Source organism: Notothenia rossii (assembly GCF_949606895.1).
Source record: "Notothenia rossii genome assembly, chromosome: 1".
In the NCBI taxonomy this organism is placed as follows: Eukaryota; Metazoa; Chordata; class Actinopteri; order Perciformes; family Nototheniidae; genus Notothenia; species Notothenia rossii.
Window position 1 is genome coordinate 9,494,950 of NC_136912.1, and position 22,629 is coordinate 9,517,578.

At 40.4% G+C, this 22,629-nt stretch overlaps 2 protein-coding genes across 5 annotated transcripts; both read right to left on the reverse strand.

Moving 5' to 3' along the window:
- Nucleotides 1-710: 710 nt before the first annotated feature.
- On the reverse strand, nt 711-10,372 carry traf5 (Tnf receptor-associated factor 5). Its single transcript, XM_079640399.1, has 11 exons — nt 10,241-10,372; nt 8,533-8,778; nt 7,780-7,843; nt 7,501-7,602; nt 6,410-6,574; nt 5,974-6,051; nt 5,226-5,300; nt 4,532-4,624; nt 3,214-3,354; nt 2,457-2,622; nt 711-1,947 (listed from the first exon to the last, which is right to left on the reverse strand). The coding sequence occupies exons 2-11, from the start codon at nt 8,772-8,774 to the stop codon at nt 1,361-1,363; spliced, it is 1,713 nt and encodes a 570-aa protein (XP_079496525.1). The 5' UTR covers nt 8,775-8,778; nt 10,241-10,372; the 3' UTR covers nt 711-1,360.
- Nucleotides 10,373-10,966: 594 nt separating this feature from the next.
- Nucleotides 10,967-22,629, reverse strand: rcor3 (REST corepressor 3). 4 transcript variants are annotated; one of them, XM_079679691.1, is made up of 12 exons: nt 22,315-22,629; nt 22,160-22,216; nt 20,970-21,047; nt 20,838-20,890; nt 20,138-20,299; nt 19,703-19,836; nt 19,297-19,375; nt 18,693-18,908; nt 17,575-17,652; nt 17,390-17,447; nt 14,510-14,754; nt 10,967-13,748 (listed from the first exon to the last, which is right to left on the reverse strand). In XM_079679691.1, the coding sequence occupies exons 1-12, from the start codon at nt 22,436-22,438 to the stop codon at nt 13,365-13,367; spliced, it is 1,668 nt and encodes a 555-aa protein (XP_079535817.1). In that variant the 5' UTR covers nt 22,439-22,629; the 3' UTR covers nt 10,967-13,364. The 4 variants fall into 4 exon arrangements, with proteins under 4 accessions (XP_079535817.1, XP_079535819.1, XP_079535818.1 ...); XM_079679693.1 differs by having other exon boundaries at nt 19,712-19,836; nt 22,315-22,628; XM_079679692.1 differs by having other exon boundaries at nt 18,693-18,911; nt 19,712-19,836; nt 22,315-22,614.

Sequence of the window (22,629 nt, forward strand, 5' to 3'; positions counted from 1 at the left end):
TGTTGGGCATGTTATTAAATCTGGTTTGATGCACAGGAGTTAACTTCTTAGTACAGCGGATCCTGATGTGCAATGTATACAGTTATTATTGCGGTTATTACTTGTTGTTCATAGTGTTAATGGTTGAGCTGAAACAAGAATAAATGTGTAATGTCTCACTGTTACCTGAACTGCTAATGAAACTTGATGACTAGATAGACAGGATATAACATGCCTGTACGGTTTTCCTAATTAAACATCTTGATGGTAAGTTTAAACAAAAATAACTTGATGTAAGTTATTACAGTACACTGTTTCGACATCCTGTTTTAGTGTAAAAGGACATTAATCTAACTGTAGCCATCAGTGTTTTCTTTGTACAATTATCTGAATGAAGGAACGTTGTAATATTTGTATCAGTGCTGATTATTGTTCAAATTTGATTAAACCACAATCATATCCGATCATTAACAACAAGATGGTACTGCAAGTCTGGATACCTGTATCCCTGCAAATATAAAAAGTTAATGAACACTAAACACCAGACCGATCATATACCTTTATCTCCACTGCACTCATTCCAAGGAAACCATTTTAAGTCATTATGAACTATTGAAAACATAGTGATGAGTATTATATTCTATTCAAAGGGGAAATGTTCAAAAGTCGTGAATCACAACACATCGTCATTTCATACACTGTTAAACAATATTCAAATAAGTTCAGGCAAGTTTACTCTTTGACCGTGTTCAGTTTAATCAACCAGTTCTATTGCATACAACAACAAAAAAATCAATCAGTCTTCTTGAATAATACATTAGCTGCCACATTAACATGTCATCTCACTTTCTTTATATAACAAATGTTCCCAAAAGAGAATTTCTTAACTATTCGTTTGAGATAATACACAGTACTGATGATAAATGTCCGTGTTGAATATTCTCCTGGTTGTCAGAACAAAGACACTTTTAAGTCCTGACCGATACCAAATATCTGCAGATGTCCTGATCATGTGGAAGATGGATTTAAATAACCTCGTCTGAGCAATAGTTTTTCACAGACAACAAATTTATGATTTGAAGATAACGGACATTAAATAAATGATGAGTTACCACAGTTTGTGTGGGTGCTGGACCTCTAGACGATCCCTGAAATGATCCTAAAGCTTAAAGGAATAGTTTACAATTGTTGGCAAAAAGAGGTGTATCAATCCGTCAGAAAGAAAGATAACATTTCCTGAAATGTCAAACTAATACTTTAAATAACACTTTTCTATAGAAAAATAAAACAATCAGTGAAAATTGCATTAGTTATGACCACCAGAGGGCGCAACAGTAAATTATAAAAACTAATCGTTCACACGGTAATTAGCGCCGAACGACTACAGCTGCTCTAAACCCACCATGTCCACCTTCACTTTAACAAACATCGTGTCCTCTTTGACATACGTAGCATTTTGAGGCTCTTCCAGCTTGATGAGCGGAATGAAGCACGAGAATCCAACAGCGACGTTACCGGCCTTCTCGTCTGTCGGTCGCTGGAAGCTTTTGGACGTCAGGTCGGGTTTGAAGCTCAGACTTTGATGGTTTCCGGCACCGCTTTGATCCAAAACCGACAGAGCCACGGTTTGTCTGAAAGGCCACGGCAGCAGAGCGTCAAAGTCTCCCACCATCAGGACCACATAAAGAGAAAGGTGAGTCCCTCTTCCTTCCCCGTCCCCGTTCAGATAGATCTTGGAGGCCATTTTGTATCCGCACGGTCCGGTGTGGAACGGCACGCTGCTCAGGCAGGGCGGATGACCTTTGACCTCGGATTCCCTCTTGTTCCTGAAGTCCTCGATCTTCCAGATGAGTTTTCCGTCGTTTGAAGTGGCTTCGAGCTCATGCAGGTGCTCACTGTGGGTTCTGAGCTGAGTGGCGTGGATATCCAGGAGGCCCGAGTGACGCTTCATCTTCTCCTCCAACGTCCCTGGAAGAAGGAAAGGAAAGCAGTTTTTAGTGAACTACAAGGTCTTAAACCTCGGACAGTGAACTACATCTTCTTGCAACAGGAAACATCTCATGTTTGGGGTATAGGGAAATAATATCTGCCCCTTTAAAAATATACTGTGAGTAACTTATACTGTACTGTACTGCAGTTTAGCACTTCTGGTTCCGTTGTCTTGAAGTCGATGGGTTTTTGAGTAACAATAACTTAGGAGACTTTAATGTTTTGTTCCTTCACATAAAATATGTTAAGTTTATACCTCACTTGTGAATTTTGAAGCTTTTATGTGTGTTAAACATAGCAACAATTGGCTTAATGGAACTGTTAAACTTCATCAGGGTGAAAACGAGTCTGCCTTTAGATGTTTCGACCACCATTTCTAGTAGTTATTTGACTTTGGTATAGTTCGTATCTAGTATCTATTAGCTTTTTTACTTTTACCGATTTGAAAACACGCTTCAAAAATGACAAAAGTGTTTTTGTTTTGTTACCCAGGTGTTCTCTGAGGGCCTCGGCTGCAGACACTTCCTGAATCACAGCATCCAGAGACTTCCTGAGGTCCTCCAGCTCCTGCAGACCAGCACCTAGACCCCGAGATATCTGCTGCACGTCCAGCTGCAGCGTGGAGAGGACGTCCTCCTGCCTGCTCAGCGTCCTCTGAAGACAGACAGACAGGTAGCATGATCAAAGGGATGCAGGATCCAGACTAACTCTTTCTACTGTCTCACTTTCAATCATACACAGGCAGCTTCAACAGAGGCCATTACCTGGATTGCACAAGAGGTACTGATTGAACTGCAGCAGTCATTTGAACAAAAGGGACGACTGTGACCTATCATGTGTGAAAGGATTTATTCATCGTTCTGACTAAATAATCTGTCAAAGCCTTGGAAGGGTCTAATCTTTTATTTCCAACGTAAGTCTTGTTTTTCTTTGACATGATTTGTAAAGACTCCAGGATGTGTAGAATAAACAGTTTTTTGATCTTGTGGATTTGAGAGGTCATAATGAAAGATTCAAGGGTTTTTGTTTCACTGACAGCCAACTTATATTTGATGTGATTTGTGTGTGGACATGTTTGTTAAACATTCACCCTCCAGACTTCATGGTTTAAAAAAGATGTTCTGTTTCTCTGAGTTGGATCAATGTTCAGTTGCTTTGTTTCTCTTTATCAGTATTTCACAGACTCACAGATGAAATCATGGTGTTGCTAAATAATGATCAGTAAGAGTGTATCTGTGTATGGACCTGCGCTGCAGAGACGATGTGTTCCTGGCTGCTGTTGTGTTGCAGCAGCGGTCTGATTTGCTTCTGCAGGCCAGCGAGCAGCAAGCTGTCCGTCTGCAGCTCGTTCTGCCTCAGCAGCGCCGTCTCCTGGAGAACCTCCACCTGACCAGAGACAGCAGAGATGAACACTGAGTCCGAAATATAAACACATGTTTGCAAAAATGCAATCTGTGCTGAGCAAAGGCTTTAGACTGCGATGTGTTTGCTTCATAGAGTATGTTTTAAGTTCAGATTGATAAAATAAGCAAGTGTTATTACGGATTGGATGGATGATACATTTGCCAAAATCTCATCGTGAGCATTAACCCTCCTATTGTCTTCGTTTAACCCCCCCCCCCCCCATTACTTTCGTCTTCGCGGTCAAATTTGACCGGTCCTGTTTTAACTGCTATTACATTAACACAAAAAACATTAATCATCACCAAATTTCATTTAACACCCTTTTTCAAACTGTAAATATTGTATCAGACTACTGGTATACATGAAGCACTGCAGTAACTATACAAAGAATAGACACTGAACATGTATTGCGTGTGCCAGGTGTGATCCATGTGGGGGGATGGGCACATACGAGCGGGAAAAAAAACAAAAAACTAAATCATCCAAAATTCAATGAAAGTGGTGATCAGCAATTTGACATGTTCAAATGTCTACTGTGAAGGATATCATAAAGCCTTAATGCAATCCAATGTAAAAGTAAAAAGTTATGATTGATGAAAGTCAGATTTGACCCGAGGACAACAGGAGGTTTAAATAAAACTTAATACCATATAAAACACATTATCTGGATTTTGTTGGCTTCAGTGTCCTCTCTATTTAGGCACCGACTGAATCTCACACACATTTTGTGAAGAAAAGAAAGAAAATAATTCATCACAATATATCTAGATAAAGGGATGTACTGTTGATATACCAAAAGCATTTATTGGCCAAACTTAATATTGTTTATGAAGTTACAACATACATTTGATTTTTTTTAAACCAGAAATGTCCTCATTGTAATGAGAAAATGAATCTTTTTTTTAAAAACTTAACACTTTATTTAGCTAATAAAATTTGTAAAAGACAAAATCAGTAATGAGTGTAAAACAGATTTTGATAGTCCTTGTGTTAAATCCTGTATAAATTATCCTCAACAAATCCAATATTCTGGGTATTCCTTTTAAAAAGCACATTCATTTTCCAGTGATGTTGAAACATGGACAAAAACATCTTGTAATATAATTTAAAATGTAACATATTAATCTGCAGCTGTTTGAGGTGTGTTTGTTTGTCTCACCTGTTGCTCCAGGTGTGTGTTGCTCCTCAGGACGAGCAGCATGTGATGGCTGACGGCAGAGTCTTCGTGCAGCTTCACTCTGCCTCTCTTACCCTGCAGGAAACACAGCTGTGGTCAGAGAGTCAGAGCTGCAGTGTGGAGCTTCACTGTGGAGCTTCACTGTGGAGCTGCACTGTGGAGCTGAAGTGTGGAGCTTCACTGTGGAGCTGCACTGTGGAGCTACACTGTGGAGCTTCACTGTGGAGCTTCACTGTGGAGCTGCAGTGTGGAGCTGCACTGTGGAGCTGCAGTGTGGAGCTTCACTGTGGAGCTGCACTGTGGAGCTGCAGTGTGGAGCTTCACTGTGGAGCTGCAGTGTGGAGCTGCAGTGTGGAGCTGCACTGTGGAGCTGCAGTGTGGAGCTGCACTGTGGAGCTGCACTGTGGAGCTGCACTGTGGAGCTGCAGTGTGGAACTTCACTGTGGAGCTTCAGTGTGGAGCTGCACTGTGGAGCTTCACTGTGGAGCTACACTGTGGAGCTGCAGTGTGGAGCTGCAGTGTGTAGCTACACTTTGGAGCTTCACTGTGGAGCTACACTGTGGAGCTGCAGTGTGGAGCTGCAGTGTGGAGCTGCACTGTGGAGCTGCAGTGTGGAGCTTCACTGTGGAGCTGCACTGTGGTGCTGCACTGCTTCACCTCAAACTCTTAAACTCACCTGCACCGAGCAGCCCAGCCTCTGATAGGAGCAGTCGACGTGGAGCTCAGGACACGAGTCTCTGTGCTCCGTCAGCTGGAGGACCAGAGAGAGAGAGAGAGAGTCAGGTGATTAAACATTTTTTTGGGGGTTAGTTGAGTCCTCCTAACTTCTATATTCTAACTTATTTTTAGTTTTCTTTGTTTTGTTTCTATTCTGATTGTATGTAAAGCGTATTTGAGCATTAGGAAAAGCGCTATAAAAATCCCATATATTATTATTATTATTATTATTATTATTATTATATATATGAATCATTAACTGATCCCATCAGTGTGTTGTTCGGCTTGTGCATGCCAAAGCGGGTGACTTGATACAAGTAAAGTATTGTATTTGAGAGGTTATCTAAAGTGTTTTCGGATGAGCTTTATTCGGCGAGTATTTCTATAGTTTTGTATCTTCATCATTCTAAATTGAGTGTACAATTAAGCTATATTGATGTATTTTGTATGCATGAGGACGATTTTATGGCTTATTTACTCAAGATACCAGCATGCATGAGAGCCCTGTGGTGCAAATTCAAAAACTTTACGCACTTAAATTCAATATTGTCAATCTGAACTCCAGTATCTGTGAGACATGTATCACAATAAACTCTAGAATATCATCATCTGTAGACTTTGCCCTGGATTGATACATGGGTCAGAGGTTTGTAGCCCCTCTGTGGTATACTTTGCACCCTGTCTACAGATGCTGTAGATAACCTCACCATGTGTCTGGGAACCTTCAGGGAGCAGCTGTAGGGACAGTCCACCTCCACCTGAGGACAGGAGCTCTGCACGTGATCCTGCAGAACAGAGTCATCGTCACAAACACATCAGCATCACCAGGACTTCAGCTTTTACTTCAATTAGCGCTGTTGGATCTACAACCTAAAAGATCTCTTCAGAATTACATTCAGGTTAAATGATAGAAATCTTATCCTGAGATAAAGTAATGGATCCCAGTGTAAGAATCTATTTCAAACTTTTAAACATTATTTTCGAATCAAATCCTCGAGTTTAGGAAATCTTCCTAAACTTGTTTTCTTGCACTGAACAAGCAGTCTGAAAGCTGCACAAAGCCGTGAGTGAATCATCATGTGCATTAGGTCCAGTTGTGACTCTCTGCATAGTGTATTACACTCTGTGAGGGCTGGACTGTACCTGGAGGAGGCTGAGTCTCTGCGGCTGCTGGCAGTGCGTGCAGGGCTCCAGGCGGTGAGCACAGGTGAGGCTCAGGTGCTCCTGCAGCTCTCTCCTCTGCAGCGCCGCCCTGCAGCCTGGGTTGCAGCATGGCAGCGTCTCAAACTGACACAACCTCAGGTGCTCCTGCAGGGGAGGAAGACATGGGAGATAAAACACACCTTCAAAGAGCTCCACGCGACCAGAGGTGGGATTCATGTGTGCTGATAAAGCGTGAGCGTCTGGGTCTCAAAAGTGAAGCCAATGCAGAAGTTTTATCCTTTCGCCTGTGTCTACTTGTCTTTCATCCTTTCTTTATAACTAATGCTGTTGATGTGATTTTAAAAAGGTGTCCACTATCATCTGGCCGGGGACAACAGCTGAAAATTAGCCATGTTGGCTAAAGCTGCTCCATTTACAGTTTTTTTGTGACAGTTGATCAATGGGGACTCTCCACGACACTATAAACAAATAAACTGAAGTGTCTTAAACCTGCAGTCTTTCATTTGGCCAGAAGGGGGAGACTCCACTGGTTGCAAAGAATAAATCCAATTGCCTAGAAGTCTATGAGAAAATAATCCTACTTCTCACTTTATATATCACCTCAGTGAACATTTTCCTGACAATTGTATGATCTCAATCGCTAGTTTCAAGTCTTCTTTAATTCCGCATGTTGTTTGTTTTGTACATTTTGGTCCAATTTAGAGTAAAATAGACAATAAAATCGATGTATATTTAAGGGTGAGGGTACTTGTTATTTAAGGTCGCTAGTACTCACTACCTTGATGTTGGGTTTGGGATTCTCTATGCTTACGTCTTTAACTAAAACACTCTAACAGTGTTTTCAGTTCTTGTGTAAAAGTGTAGTCACCTAAACATGCCTTATTCAGCATCCAGTTTGTGTCACTATTAGTTCTAAAAATGCTAAACGTATGGCTTCAAAACCGCTGTCAACAAACTGACATCACAGTGACTACGTCCACTTCCCACATTCTTTGCTCCGTACATATCCACACATAATGATCCATACACATCAGGTTTCAGACTGCACTGTTGATTATTTGTTTGTCCACCTGCAGGTGGCGTAATGTGACGACAGAGGTGCATTCTGGGGAGTTGGTGCAGTACACGTCTAAACAGGCGATTTCTCTTTTGCAGCAGTTATCCTGGAAAACCTGCAGGGAGGAAATGTGTTTGTTATTTAACAGAGAGAAAGTAAAACCGTAAACTTAGTCTGTTAGTTCTGGATGTGGAAATACATTAAACATTCAACTTAAAACCTGACGATGTTTAAATGTTGTTCACTTCTTTTGACTAAAGTACTTGTGGTGAGCTGAGTGAATGGGTCTGACCTCTGATGGTGTGATCACAGCTGCGTCCACGGGACAAACTGGGCTGGACGGAGATGAACTCTCTCTGAAACACAAAGCACATTGATGTTCGGACAAATACGTTTTTACTTCATTAATTATTTTGGCTGTGTTATATGGCATACATTTTGACAAGAGTGTGATCTTTGGTTTGAATTTTGAGAGTTCTGCTGCTACAATAAGTCTGTAAAAACGTTATCACCAAAATACAGACTATCGGATCCTTAAAGTCAAAATGTCCCACCCCAATAACATCTTTAATTATGTCAGGCTTTCAATCGGCCCTCGCTTCAAAATCGTGTATTTTAGTATTTTTCACCCGATTCAGACCTTTTCTGATATGGGGTAATTACATGCTATTTCCCTGGTTTCCTGTAAGGTCATTTTTGCAGTGTTATGTGTTAAATTAATTTAGTTGAATTTGATAGAATGTAAAGAAAAATCTTTAGGTTTTTCCTGTTATTTATGGGGATTTTCCATTTTGGCATTATGTGGAAAAAAAACTGGCATTTAAAAAATATTCTGGATTTTCTGAACTCTGAAAATTTGAAAAAGCAATTATGACCAAGACTGAAGTTGGGCATTTTCTTTTTGACATGGTAATTTTTACCTCTAAGGATTTACGAGCAACATTTGATTTCAATTTGAGACCTTAAGGGTTAAAATAGAGTTGAAATTGCTATCACTGTAAGAAACTGTGTCTAATATGATTGAACATTGTGTATTTGCTCCTACAGCAGGTGTTGGAGGCAGAGGAGGCAGAAGATGTGTCCGCAGGAGTTCTGCTGGGGGTTCAGGACCACTCCTCTGCAGATCGGACACACAAACTCCTCCTTCAGCTCCAGCACAAACTTCAGGGAGTGCTGGAGGGAGGGCAGCTCCGACTCCCAGGAGCTCAGCTTCGACTCCTCCGACCGCCTCACTGAATCCAAACTGGACTCCTCGGATCCTCCCAGCTTTGTGTCTGCTGTCGCCATGAGTCTGCAGAGAACAACCTGCTCTTATTACCATGTGAATATCATAGGAATACAGTTACAGGGCTGTATTCAACAGATCTTATACTTGATTAAAAGTTGAAGTACCAGAGTGTAGGAATACTTTGTTACAAGTAAAAGTCCTGCAATCAAAATGTTCCTCAAGTAAAAGTACAAAATGATAAGCATCAACATTAAAGTACCAAAAGTAAAGTAGTCATTATGCAGATTGGTCCATTTCAGGATATGTTCTGATTATAATGATTGATGCATTAAGGTGCCATGAGTCTGCAGGAGGCACAATCACAACAGGTGATGAAAACATAATGATAATTCTTATTTGAGTGTTTTTAAATTATACATTTAATCCATCTGTTGTTTCTGAGATGGGACACATGGAGAAATTTGGGCTGATTGTAGTAATTAAACATCTTTGAGATCTCCACTTTCCACATTATATGATTTTAATTTCTCTTGTCACCCTAACTTAGGCAAAGTAACAGCAACTGCTTACAGATGTTTGCCCTGCGTTTTGCCTCTAAGGCTACACAAAGGCTATACTGTCTTATATACAATTAAGAGTATTCCTTATGCGTAATAGCCCATTTCAGAATAGTACATATTGAGTTAATGGTTACGATGATGTTATTGAGGTTTTTGTATTACAACTGGTAAATATAGAGGTAATTTATATAACTTTGTATACTGCTGCTGGATATCTTAAACTATAAATATATGTCAAAGTCTATCTTATAATTGATTTAGATTGTGTATGTGCTAATAATCTTAACCTAAACAAGTAACTAGCAACAAAAGCTGTCAAATAAATCTAGTGGAGTAAAAAGTATACCATTGGCTTCTAAAATGTAGTGGAGTAGAAGTATAAAGTTTAGCATAAGCTGAGAATACTCAGGTAAAGTACAAGTACCACAAATTGTACTTAAATACAGTGCTTGAGTTAATGTACTTTGATACTATCCACCACTGCCAGCAACTGTGTCAGCAAAAAAATTGTTATACTATAAAAGTGAAAGTAGCTTACTCAGCAGCATGGCTCCTGTCAGTGCTGTCACACGTGCAAATGATGCACGTGCAATCATGCGTGCAGTTAGAAATTATTGTGTAATAATATGTTTGCATTATCATTATAACTGCGACATAAATCAATTTATTCAGTAAAGCACGTTACTTGTGTGTGTGTGTTTTTTGTGTTTGAATGAGATCAGTCTGCAGGGGAATCCCCGCAGCGACCTCTCTAAACAATTAAAACCTCAAAATGAAACTTTAAACTGACATAAATAATTGATTGATTGCACTTTAATGACTAACTAACTGCATGTGCGTTTTAAACAGTTTAGACGTTGACCCTGTGGTTAGTTGTAAAGTCCTTGTGATATCGGAGCTGCTTTACTTTCACTTTCCTCAGACATAATGTCATACAGTATGTCAAGTTTGGTGCATTTTCTTACCTCAGTTTCTGAAATATCAGTGAAGTCCCTTGAAAACATCACACACTGCAGTCTGTGAGTCACTGCAGATCAATATGTCCGATCGTAATCGATTATCTGCGGTCCATACGCAGCGGCAGCGGAACAGGAAATTATAACTCCAGGAAGTGACTCAACGTCAACAACCTGCTCTATTTACTACTGAGTGATTACCATAGCCATAGGAATAAAGTAAACGGGCTGTATTCAACAGAGGTGGAAGAAGTACTCAGATCTTTAAGTAAAAGTAGAAGTACCAGAGTGTTGGAATACTCTGTTAGAAGTAAAAGTCCTGCAATCGAAAATGTCACTCAAGTAAAAGTACACAAGTATTAGCATCAAAACATACTATAGTAGCCTACTCATTGGGCAGATTGGTCCATTTCACAATAATATATAATATGTCTATATATTATTGATGCAAGTGTTATCAAAGCTGGTAAAGGTGCAGCTAGTTGTATTGACTTTACTCCAGGTATAACTAAAGCATTATTTAATTTTCATTCACTTTTACTATTTTACTGGAATATATTTTTAAGTGGATAAATCATTATATTGTTAACAATGTTATGGGATTGTGTGTAATTTGACTTTCTTTCTTTCAAGCACAAATGGAAATGTTTATGTATCTCACATATTGCAATAATTGCTTTTCAAATTAAGGGAGAAAAGGAAAAAGAATACAGATGTGAAAAATAGAAACAGTGAGATGGTACAAATGTTGTTTTTTAATGAGACGTCTCAGCAGCGTTATTTTAACAGCAATATTTCACAAGTGCTACTGAAACTCCAAGGACTCGATGACTCCTGAAACATTTAACGTGTTTGTCCAAAAAGCATTAAGAGCACTTTCACAATGATATTTTACACCAAGTCCAAACTGGTAGCACCAGGATGAAGAAGAATAAATAATGAAAGGACAGAAAGACAACACATCTGAAGCCCAGATGACATTTAGAATTTAAAAATTATGAACAACCTTTCGGAAAAACCACAGCTACTCTGAGAACATAACTACAGAACACTTAGCGAACAGTGAGGAACATTTTAAATTTGGCTGATGGAGACTTTTCTACACTGAAGGGGGGAAACTTTAGTGTTTTAAAAAAGCATCGAATCAAATACAAGTTAACAAATAGTGACAGCTGATTGGATGGATAGCAGGTTAGAAATTATTAAGAGAAACCAAACTGTACACGTAGATGCTAATGCTAATGTAATGTACACAACACTGCGGCATTCAGTTCATTACTTTACGAGAAGTGATTTACCAACCATGGATAATTATAATAATGGTTATATTTCATGTTTCTTCGACTCAAACTACGGTACTAAAATAGTATTATGTGTATCAAAGCGTAGTTTATCTTGTACCACTGAAAATACTCCCTACAAATGTACCTTTTCCTCCCCTTTGTTTGTCAAAAACATGACAATTTAGATATATAGCTGTATGATGTAGCTGAGAGCCACAAACTGAAAGTAAAATAGTATTTAGAGGCGTACCAACACATTCTTGGTTTGAGTCTAAACATGATATTTGACGACAGAAGGAATAATACACCAGACTGATTCTTTAAAACATGAGCCCCAAGTTTCTCCTTATTTATTCTAAGTTTTAAGATCCAATGGATTAAAGATCATAAAACCCTTTGGAAAACATCAGACGTTTTCGAGTGATGATTAAGAAACTAAAATGTCACCAGAGACTAAATATACAGGGAAGGTGGAGGATACATAAATAACAAAATCTATAACGATGTTGAGTTTCTTAATGTAAGAAATGCCACTGATTCAAGATCCTAAATTAAAGTTATTTTATTCTTTTAGATTACTTTAGCTTTAGAAAATACTACAACATCAAGCTTTAAGTATCTACTCTGCTACCAATTAGAGCTGATAAATAAATATCTCAATCTGAAATGTTTTTACAGGTCCAAGTGGAGGGATGATGATGGAGAAAAAAAGAAGGGGACCCAGGATTGAACCCTGTGGGACGCCACATGTGCGGTGACCGAAAAGGCAACATTTTTACTGTAAAAATCTACACACATTTCAGTACTAAAGATCTAACAGCGGGCCGGCTTCATGTAAGTCCTATAAGAAAAATAAAACTTCCCTAAAATACTGTTCTTCTAATAATTACCCTCAGATTTGGATTTAGTTTTTGTTTGTAAATGGTTGTTTAGTGCTCGTTATTTTACCATGCACAGCTCTCTGAGACTGCATTATATTTGTAGGTTAAAGGTGGGCTATGTAATTTTGGAGAAACCAGCTCGAGTGCGCTAGAATTTGAAAATACACAACCGGAAAAAATCGTCCCCTTCCTTCAGACTCCCTTACACACACAAACGCGCACATGACCAATGAGGGCACGAGATAAGTTTGTGCACAGATGGAAGGCTGACAGGCAGGTAGGCCATCCAGTTACTTTAGCCGGGCCGGCTCAGATGATTGGTCGTGCTTTTTACAGCGCCACGCCTTCCACAGATAAAATATTTTATGTATTTATTGTCAAAGCATTTCATATATTCATTGCTATCGGGATGTTAAGAGCATTCCATGGAATATAACAAAAAGTGATTCTGAAATCAATTACATACCCCACCTTTAACTAATAGTATATTCATAACAATTGTCAGCTTTGTGTAGACTGGTCTTCATTATTTAGATTATATATAAAGTTAATGTTCCTACGTTTTTTTAAGGTGATCTTGAAGATGATTTAGTAAAACCCAGAATACTATCTCTATACCCATCACCTAAATAACACGCACATTAAAAAAAAGCACGAGGTATGAACATATATATGTGGTTCGAAAATCGAGGTTTGAGAACTGCAACACCCTTAATGTGTCACCTTTACAAGTAAACAAAAAAGGAAATCAGAAGCCTGAAAGAAATCTCTCATTGTTCTGAAGACTCAAGATTTCCTCAGTGTCTTTAACAAATATGCTAAACGGACTGTATAGCGCTTTATCCAGTCTGTACGACCCCTCAAAGCGCTTTACAAACTACAAGTCATTCATTCATCAACTTGTTTTGCCGCTCAAGGAATCTAGCATTCACACACATTCACACACAGTCGCCTGTAGCTGTTAAACCGTCAGTGGAGGGAGGAAGATGAGGCCTCTGATTGGTGGACGGCCAGGCCTGGGGGCTGCTGGGCGGAGCTTGGACCCGACCCGCCGGGGTTAATACCGCCGAGGCTCATGGGAGCTGGAGGTCGAGGGTTAAGACGAGGAGGAAGAGGGTTGGACGGGCGGATTAGAGGCGGCGGCTGCTGGAGGGTCGGACGAGGCTGCAGGAATCGAGCCTGTTGTTGGAGGGGTGGAGGCTGGCGGTGCAGGGAGGGTGTAGCGGGGAGAGAGGGCCTGAGGAGGGGAGGAGGCTGGTGGAGGGAGGAAGAGGAGGAGGAGGACGTCACGGGAATCTGAGCCGAGGAGGAAGAGGAGGCAGCAGGAGACGCACCTGAGGAGGTCACCTGACCCTGCAGAGAGAAGAGAGGGCGGGGTTAGAAATACCTCACTGTCAATCGTTAACAATCACATGTCAATCATCTCAAACTGCCACTTAGAGCAGAGGTTAACAACATCAGGGACTTTGCATGATGATCCATAGGTAAAGTTAAAGTCAGAAACAAGTACTTTTTTTGAAATATCTGCTAGTTTTAAGCCCTTCAAACTTATGAGAACTATTTATACCAGTCTCTCTTCATCTCTCAATGCCCAAAGAGATTTGTGTAGTTGTATTTATTGATAGGATATACACTAGAATAAATGTTGCCTCAGTTAAAACAAATGTATTAATCGTTTTAATTGCTTGCAGGTTTTATGGTTGATTTGTCAATCAATCACTCATACACGATTTCATGGACAGAAAGCAACAAAAAAACATGAGCATGGTGAAATGGATGATGGGAATTAAGTCTGTTTTACATTCAAACAGTTGCTTCTCAGCAGCACACTGATGTACTTCAGTATTATATAGTCTTTCGGAACCACTATACACTTTTTTGATTGCTATTTTCAACATCAGAGGGCAACGTAAAAAAGGAATTAGATGTAATGTTGACTGCAGTAAATAATCTCTCTAGAAGTTAGTTTTCATTAACAAATGTGAAGTGAAATCTGGAGTGAAAGAAGTCAATCTAAAAGCAGATGGATGGAAGAAGATCAGCAGGATTGTGGGTATTATCATTGATCCATTAGGCGCTCAATATGGGATATATATCATTTAAACCCTCCTCACCTCTTCGTCTTCTTCGTCGGTGCTCTTCCCTGACGGGGGGGTGGAGCTGGTCTTCCCCTCCTCTCCAGAGGTGGCGCTGTCTCCGTTGGGAGCGTGCGTTCCCTGCTCCGCCTCCCACTCCTGAAGCACCTCGTCCAGGTTGAACCGCCGCCGGTAGTTCACAAAGAAGTTCTTCACCTGGCCCACCGTCTTGTTACCGATGACGTCAGCGATGGCCTGGAAGTCTTTCCCATATTTCCTCACACCTGAATGCAGAGATGGCAAAAGCACACACATCCTTTACTCTAGTAGAAGTACAGATACTCTTGTTCAAAAATACTATAGAAGTACTGACTAAACCTCTTTACTCGAGTAAAAGTAAAGAAGTATGGGCTTCTAAATGTACTTCAGTAAAAAGTACCCATAACTAGCAGCTGTTTTAAAGAGTACCTGACCTCCCTTTATATTAATAGAACAATAATGTCATTGTTAGCTAATGAATGTTTCCATGCTGAACAACGGCAACATGACAACGTTTTCATTGGTCCCTCTTCTTTAGAGAAGACCAGGAAATGATGGATACACGGATTGTGTTCAAATCAATAGGCACGCAATGACTCTAAATAATAATGATCGGGCCACCAAACACACATTCAGACTAAAGGAACCAGCCTGTTTGGAAAATGATAGAAATAGAAAGTTCAGATATTTGTGTTCAAAATGTAAGAAGTAAAAGTGAAAAGACGTCAGAAAAATAAGTAGTGGAGAAAAGTACTGATAACATAAACAGGGTATATGCAGGAATCCTGAAGTCAAATTTAATACCTTTTAAGACCTTTTTTAAGACCCTTTCCATACATTTTAAGACCTCATCGCAACTTTGTGTTCTAACCGGTTACATTGGCAAAACACTTTACCTCACATTGACTATATTGATTGTAAGATAGCACAACTAAACAGAGTGCCGACAGACTACTGAAGCCTCCTCTCCACATGAACTTCAACCTCTCTGTGAAGGTCAGGTTTAATGCAGTATGCTGCTTTTTTGCTTCTGTAGACTCTGTGCTCTTTCATTCCAGTAAAACTCCTCAGAAAACATTAGAAACCAGTATTTGACCAATAAACAAAACAATTGACAAAACTTTGAACTATGAAATATGTTAAACTTTGGTGAGCTTCAGCGGGGTAATGCCATATAGGAGCTCCCTCACACATACCCAGGGGTTAAATTGGGCTGGGGCTGTCCGGGGCTAAGCCCTGGCACATAGGACGATGCTCTGACGTCATCACCCTCACACATTTGTCATATGTTTACAAAAAAGGATATATATGTTAAGACTTTTCTCGTTCTTAATATAGACTATATTTAGGGTCTATATGCAGGGGTGCACATAAGTGGTACGCAGGTACGCATGCGCGGCAACAATCTGAAATGCGTACCGTCACTTGTGTCACAAAGCGCATTTGCGTACCGACGTACTTGTGAAGCTTTTCCAGAAGGCGGTTAGATCCCCGGACGACAGTCGGTTTCCGTGTGCACAGACAGGGCTGCTGTTAACGTCGGCCTGTACAGCAGCACTGCGCTAAAACAGCTGATCACAACGTTCACACGCTCTGTGGTCCCCCCCCCCCCCCGTTGACATTCGCGATACAGAGGGCTTCATGGGAACTTTGAGGGGAGCCAGAAGTTGGAGTACCAAACACTGACTCCAGGTACTCATCTGAGTACCTCACTGAGAAAGTTGTGTGCACCCCTGTCTATATGAGTTGACTTTACTTTAAAATAGCAGATCTCTGTGACCGGATATAGTTTGGCTTAGACCCCGGCATACGCAAGCGCAAAAAAGGCTTCCGTTCACACGCATTCGATTCATTAACGTGTCCGTTCACACTAGACCGCTGGAAATGCTGGAAACGATGTAGTACATATGTCAGGCCTGTAAGTGGCGCTGCTGCCGCCCGAAATACACCAAAAGCAGCAAAGAAGACCCCGGAGCATGGTTGCCATGGTTGCCCTTCTGTTTATTCTCAGCGGTGGACGGCGTGTTCTCCTGCTGTATCTCTCAGGTAGTCCACCAGCAGATGAAAAACACCCACCTCTCCGCCTCTTCCAAGGAACGAGGGGACCGTGCGGCAGTTTCCGTAAAAAAAATGTTCCGCCGGTCAACATGTCCATTAAAGTTTAAATCTTCCGTACAAAATTAGGAAAGTGCCGGTCAGAGGTCTTCTTTGTTATTTATTGAGCTTTAAAACAAATTGATAACGACTCTGTTCTCTGTATAATAATATAATAATATTTAATAAACGGTGCCGGCCTCTCTTTTTCTCCCCCTCTTCTGACAGCCCAGCAGCAGCAGGAGACGTGGGGAGAGGCAGGCGGGCTATTTCATCGTTATCAGAAAATGATCATATAGGGCACACATGGAGCCGTTGGACCCCCAGAGCGTTGCGTATGCCGGTCTACCCACCTTGGGACCCGTTACCGTAGTCGTTTATTTCCCCCCCCCCACACACACACAGAGCGGAGCAAGGCAACGAAACTTAAAATAATAAGCAGCATTTTACGGCGCGCTATGCATGGGGCCGCCTTGTGGGGTTTCCCGACATGTCGTTTCAGTAAATGAAAGGGTGTTTCATGTTGTCGTTGCTGTGAATCTTCTTAATACCTTGGAAAATGCCGTTTAATACTTTTTAATAGCCTTAATTTTCGCTAAATTGATTTATCAACTTTTAATACTTTTTAAGACCCCGCGGACACCCTGATAAAAATGTACTTGAGTAACGAAGTATCTGTACTCCACTACTTCCCACCTCTGCCTGAAGGACATCACAAATAGCTTGTAAAGGACTTTTCAAGCTCCTTTTAACACCCTTCTAATAGTAACCTGTGACCAAACTCACCTTGAACAGCCAGCAGCTGCTCGTCTGTGGTCCAGCGAGCGTTTACCTTCTGGTTACCCTGTAAAAACAACCACTGACAGTTATCTAATGTGTACAACCAAAGAGGAATTACAGATTTAATTTTTTTTTTTTTTTTGATTTAATAGAGAAATAAATGTGTTCAATGTTTGGTGGTGTCAATGTACCTCAGCCATTTTGAAATCTTCAATCCCAGTCTCCAAACTGTGTTTCATGCCGCTGTTCATCTGTTTGGCGTTCTGCACCTGAAAAAAACGAGACAGAAACAATCAGCTGAGCTTCAACAAAGCTCACAAGTTTGACTCTCACTGATTCTCTGCTTTAAAGTGTAGCTTTAAAACCCTTTAAATGTAATTTGAATGCCTTTTATTCAACTTTCTTCAACTGTGTACTGATACCTTCAGGTATAACCAGTAGGGGGCGGTATACAGTAACATACAGGCACTGCACAGGACGACTCAGGGACTCACCTGGGGTCTTTCACCTGTACTCCAACAGATTTAGCTAACTGGTTCATTGACCGTTTGTTAATGTCGAGTAAAGCTGCTCCAGAGCCACTATTCCAAGCATACTACGTCATCGAGTGGCGCCGAATTACTGTTTAAATGCCCAGCTAACATGTGCTACCAAGCAAGCCTCCTCGACTTTGAGAAACGGCCACTGCTTGAGTTTAATGAATGAATCAATGAGCAGCAGACATGTTTCCTGTGATGATCTCTGACTGTCTGGTGAGTAACTCTGTCTGTCAATAAAACATCCGTCTTAAAACGTATGCTCCTCATGAGCAGCAACATGCTAATGTTAGCATGCATTTTTTTATTCATGTTTATGTGGTCTGGTTCTTTTTTGTGAAATGATTTAAAGGGAATCTCAGGAGATGTTCCAGAGCTTCATCATATGTAGATTTTCACATGTACATTTCTTCTGGGCACTTTTGTCAAATTCCTTATTTAACTACTTTAAATCCTAGGACAAACATTTCTTAATATGCTTAAAGAAAGACCGATGTACAATCCCAGGTTGACTGGTAAAACTGTACCTGCTGATTTGCTGAAGAACAACAGCGACTTTATTAATTGGTAAAATTGTTTTGTAAAATCAACAACATAATCTAATAAAACAACGAATTGTCACACAGTAAGTCACACTGGATCCAACCTGGTCAAAAATAAACCCTTTCCATTCTGCTTCAGTTGCTTCGTTCTTACCCTGTTGCTGCTAAACTACTGAATTTCCCCACGGGGATTAACTTATCTTATCTCTTATCTTATTGGGCGCCTCCTACCTGTCTCTTGAGGGACACCAGCTCCATGTCCAGCTGTCGGAGCAGGGTGTTTGCTGCGGAGGCGCTGCAGGACACGGCCCCCACGTCCTCCTGGGTCAGGTACATGCCTTTGGGGGGGCGGCAGCGGGAGCGCTGGTGGTGTCGGTGCTGCAGCGTCTGATGCTCCCGCCGACCCAACGCCACCTTAGAGCCCGGGACCACCGGCTCCACCTGGTTCTGCTGGGAGACACAGAGCGGCTCCATTAAACTGCAGCCTCCCCCTCCCTCTGGAACTCCCTTCCCAGTCACATCCGAAAGGCCAAAACTCTTGAACCCTTCAACAAAATCTCTCAAAACTCACTTATTCACTCTAGCTTTCAAACTCCGATCAACAGCCCTTTTTACACAGAGTTTTGAATATTTAACTAACAATATGTTGAACAATATGAGTATCCTTCCTGTTTAGTAACTAATGGACTATTTCAGTATTATTCCTTGACATGAAAATATTTAAAAATATATATGAGAAAAGTATTAAAGTCCCATCATAGTTTAACTTCCTGTAATGAGTGTGTCAGGTGTGTCTATTTGTCATGGCAACAGAAGCTCAGGTGTGTCCACGTACCTCTTTCTTGGCTTCCTTGTTGGGGTCGTAGTCGCTGTCGTGGGCTTCGATGGGAGCGGCCTCCTCCATCTCCTCCTCACTACGGTTACAACAAAAAGAAGTCAAACATAAGTAGATACACTTTATTATAACAACAACATAAACACAGACAGCTTTGAACCAAAACGGAAAAAAGCCACACCAGAGAAGAAGAACAATTGTAAATCAGATGTTGTCAAATACTATTACTACGGTTTGAAGTATACAAAAATACACAATTTCATACCAAAAAAATTTACGTTTGATCATAATTTACAATTTCATGAAATCACAGAATTGTGTCAATGGCAACAAGTTCCTTTTGTACAAATAGACCTGAAGCATCAAAGCTTAATTCATAGATTTAAATAAAAAAATCACCACTGACAGTGAATACCTGTCGTCCTGGTTGCTCCGGTTGGCCAGTTTCCGAGCCTGCCGGTCCATCAGACTGGTTCTGGAGCGAGTCTTCTTCCACGAGTAGTAATACTTCACCAGACTGGAGATGGACTTATCCGGTAACTGAAGGAAACACGATCAAGTTTAACACTCTCAATCTCCATGTACAATCTAAAGAGGTCTCTCTCTTCAGAACAGAATTAAGTCGGCAGCAGCAGAACGCCTTAATAACCTACTTTTCAATGATGCCATTCTTTATATAGCCTTCCTTCGATTAGTTTTAAGCTCAATAGTAAACACCGATAATATTTGACCGGAATATCTCAAATTTTTCCGGGACATTGAAATCTTCCTGGACACGTTGACCTGCAACACATATTTTTAAACGCTGGTAATAACTCTGTACTTCAGACCAAGTGTTTACCATCTGCTGGATGCGGTGGAAGCTCTTCCCGTGGAAGCTGAAGGCCTGCTCGAACAGAACCTTGTCCTCCACCGTCCACTCGTCTGGAAACGGGGTGAAGTTGGGCAGGTCGGCCAGAGACTTCTCTATGTTGTGTTTGTGCCAGAACAGCATGCCGAGCGCCTGAACACACAATAAATACACAATAAACACATCGGAACGTTTCTGCAACCCATCAGAGCAGTACCATCTAGTTCATCATCACAATTATTATTAAACGTCAGAGGGATTATCAATGATTTATGTTCAGGGTGGCTTCACAAGGTGCTTCAGGATCAAATTAATTGTTCATCAAAAAGGAAGATGATGGCTGAAATGTTAATTAAAAGAACAATTAAATTCATAACTCAGTCATTTTTTATTTAGTTTATCATTTCACCGTTGGTTGATATTTTATGGAACACTTTGGGACCTAGGCCTGTGCAATAATTCAAAAATGATTGTGTTTCAGTACACTTGAAACATGGTGAATTCATATATCGAGGTATATTGCGTGAAATAAATTGAGGGAATATAATTTTAAGCCTTTCTTCAATCTATTTTTTTTCATCTAGCTCTACATTTCTTAATTAAATGACACATTGCCACATACTTATCATTTATCAATTATTTAATTCACACCAGAGGATTCAACATGAGGCTCTGCTGTGCCGGCGCTCACCTGCTCCACGTTGTATCCATGTTTCTCTTTAGCTAAAGCGATGTATTCGTCCACTGTGGAGGAAAACACACACCGTTAGAGTCTGATCTGAGGACCTGATAGAGGACTGTAGAAAACAGGAAGTTAACTTACATTTTGAGTCGATGATGTTGTGATATGGAGACCAAACCAGCATCCCCCCGCTGTCTTTATCCGTGTACTTAGTGGAACCTGTACACACATAAAAAACATCACATTGATGAAACTTTTTAAAGTCTAAAAAACACATTCAATTCAGTTTGCTCATCACCACTCGGCTAGTGAACACTTTGTAAAATATATTTTTATGCTTTGGTTGGGGCAGTTAAAATGTTTTTAAAAAACAACGTGTTGCATCTTGGGAAATGTAGTATCCCTTGTTTTGGGGCACTTGGGTTTGACCCATAATGCTCACATTTCTTTGGTTTCTGTCAAATAAAGTACTGCCAGTGTGATCAGGACATTTCCAGAATGATTGTATTGCTTCAATTTGAAATATGTTTTATACAAATACACAGAATACGTTTTCATAATAAGAAATACATTATTTAGTCAAGGAATACTGATTGTACCTTTAGCAAATATAATAAATGTAATATTTAGAGCATTGACATGTTCATGTTGACACTGTAAACGGGTCCAAAATCCACAAACTTAAATATGTAAATGTCCCAATTGTTAAAAAGCAAGGGATTCTTATAAGATCACTATTTTCTTTTCAGATTATTTTAAACACAATTATATATCACTGTTGTTCACCTTCAGAACGTTGTCACGTGTCTGTGTTGACAGCTAAAGTAAAGTAATGAAAAACAAATATATAATAAGAAAAGCCATTTTTTGTAATTGTCAGTGCGGGAATGAAAATGTTAACTAACTGTCTTTTGTAAAAGTAGTAGTTGTTTTTTATTATTATTGTTATTACATTTTACCCGAGGCACTTTCATTTCACTCTGCTACACAACATATTATACAAGTATTAAGTATATAAGGTGGGAAAATAGAGAATAACAATGTAAACAAACCAGCTCAATCAAGCTTCAATAATTACAAATGTATAAATATCACAAGTTGTCAGTGAGAAGTTGAGATATAGCCTCGGTTCATGTATCTGTCCTCAGGTTATAACACAGTTTAATAAAACTGATTTAATGAACAAACAGCTGATTTTAAGTGTTTTAACCGCCTTTTAAACGCACCAAAACACGCATGAAGCTGTGTATGTGTGTAGTTAAAGGCTGTGTGTACATGTTCGAGGCTACCAACGTCCGTCACTCAGGTTGAAAACAGTAAAAAAAACTCACCGGGCTCAAACTCGGGAATGTTGGCCTGATAGTCTGCTCCAACCCGCATCCCGACATCTGAAGAAAAAACCTTATCAGCATTCACATTTTTAATTTTTTTGTTCAAAAACGCGCACATTACGGAGCGATAAAAGGCTGTTCGAGGCTATACTGACCGTGTTCGTCGTCGCTGCCACTTTCGTCAGAAAAATGTCCATTAGAAGCGTTGGATGGACTCTTGGTGCCGTTTGATCGACCTTTCCCCAAATACTCCGAGCCTTTATCCATCATCCCCGGCATTTTACCGATCAAATTGATCGTTTTAGAGCCTCTGTGTCTGGGTATAAAATGTCAGCAGGACCTGGAGGTTTTTCAGCTGCAGTTCCTTCAGCGGCCGCATCGTCGTCCATGTCGCTGTCGAGGCATTTCTTATCTTTCACCGCCTTTCATACATTCATTTCATGCTTTTAGAAGTCATAGATGACAAGAAT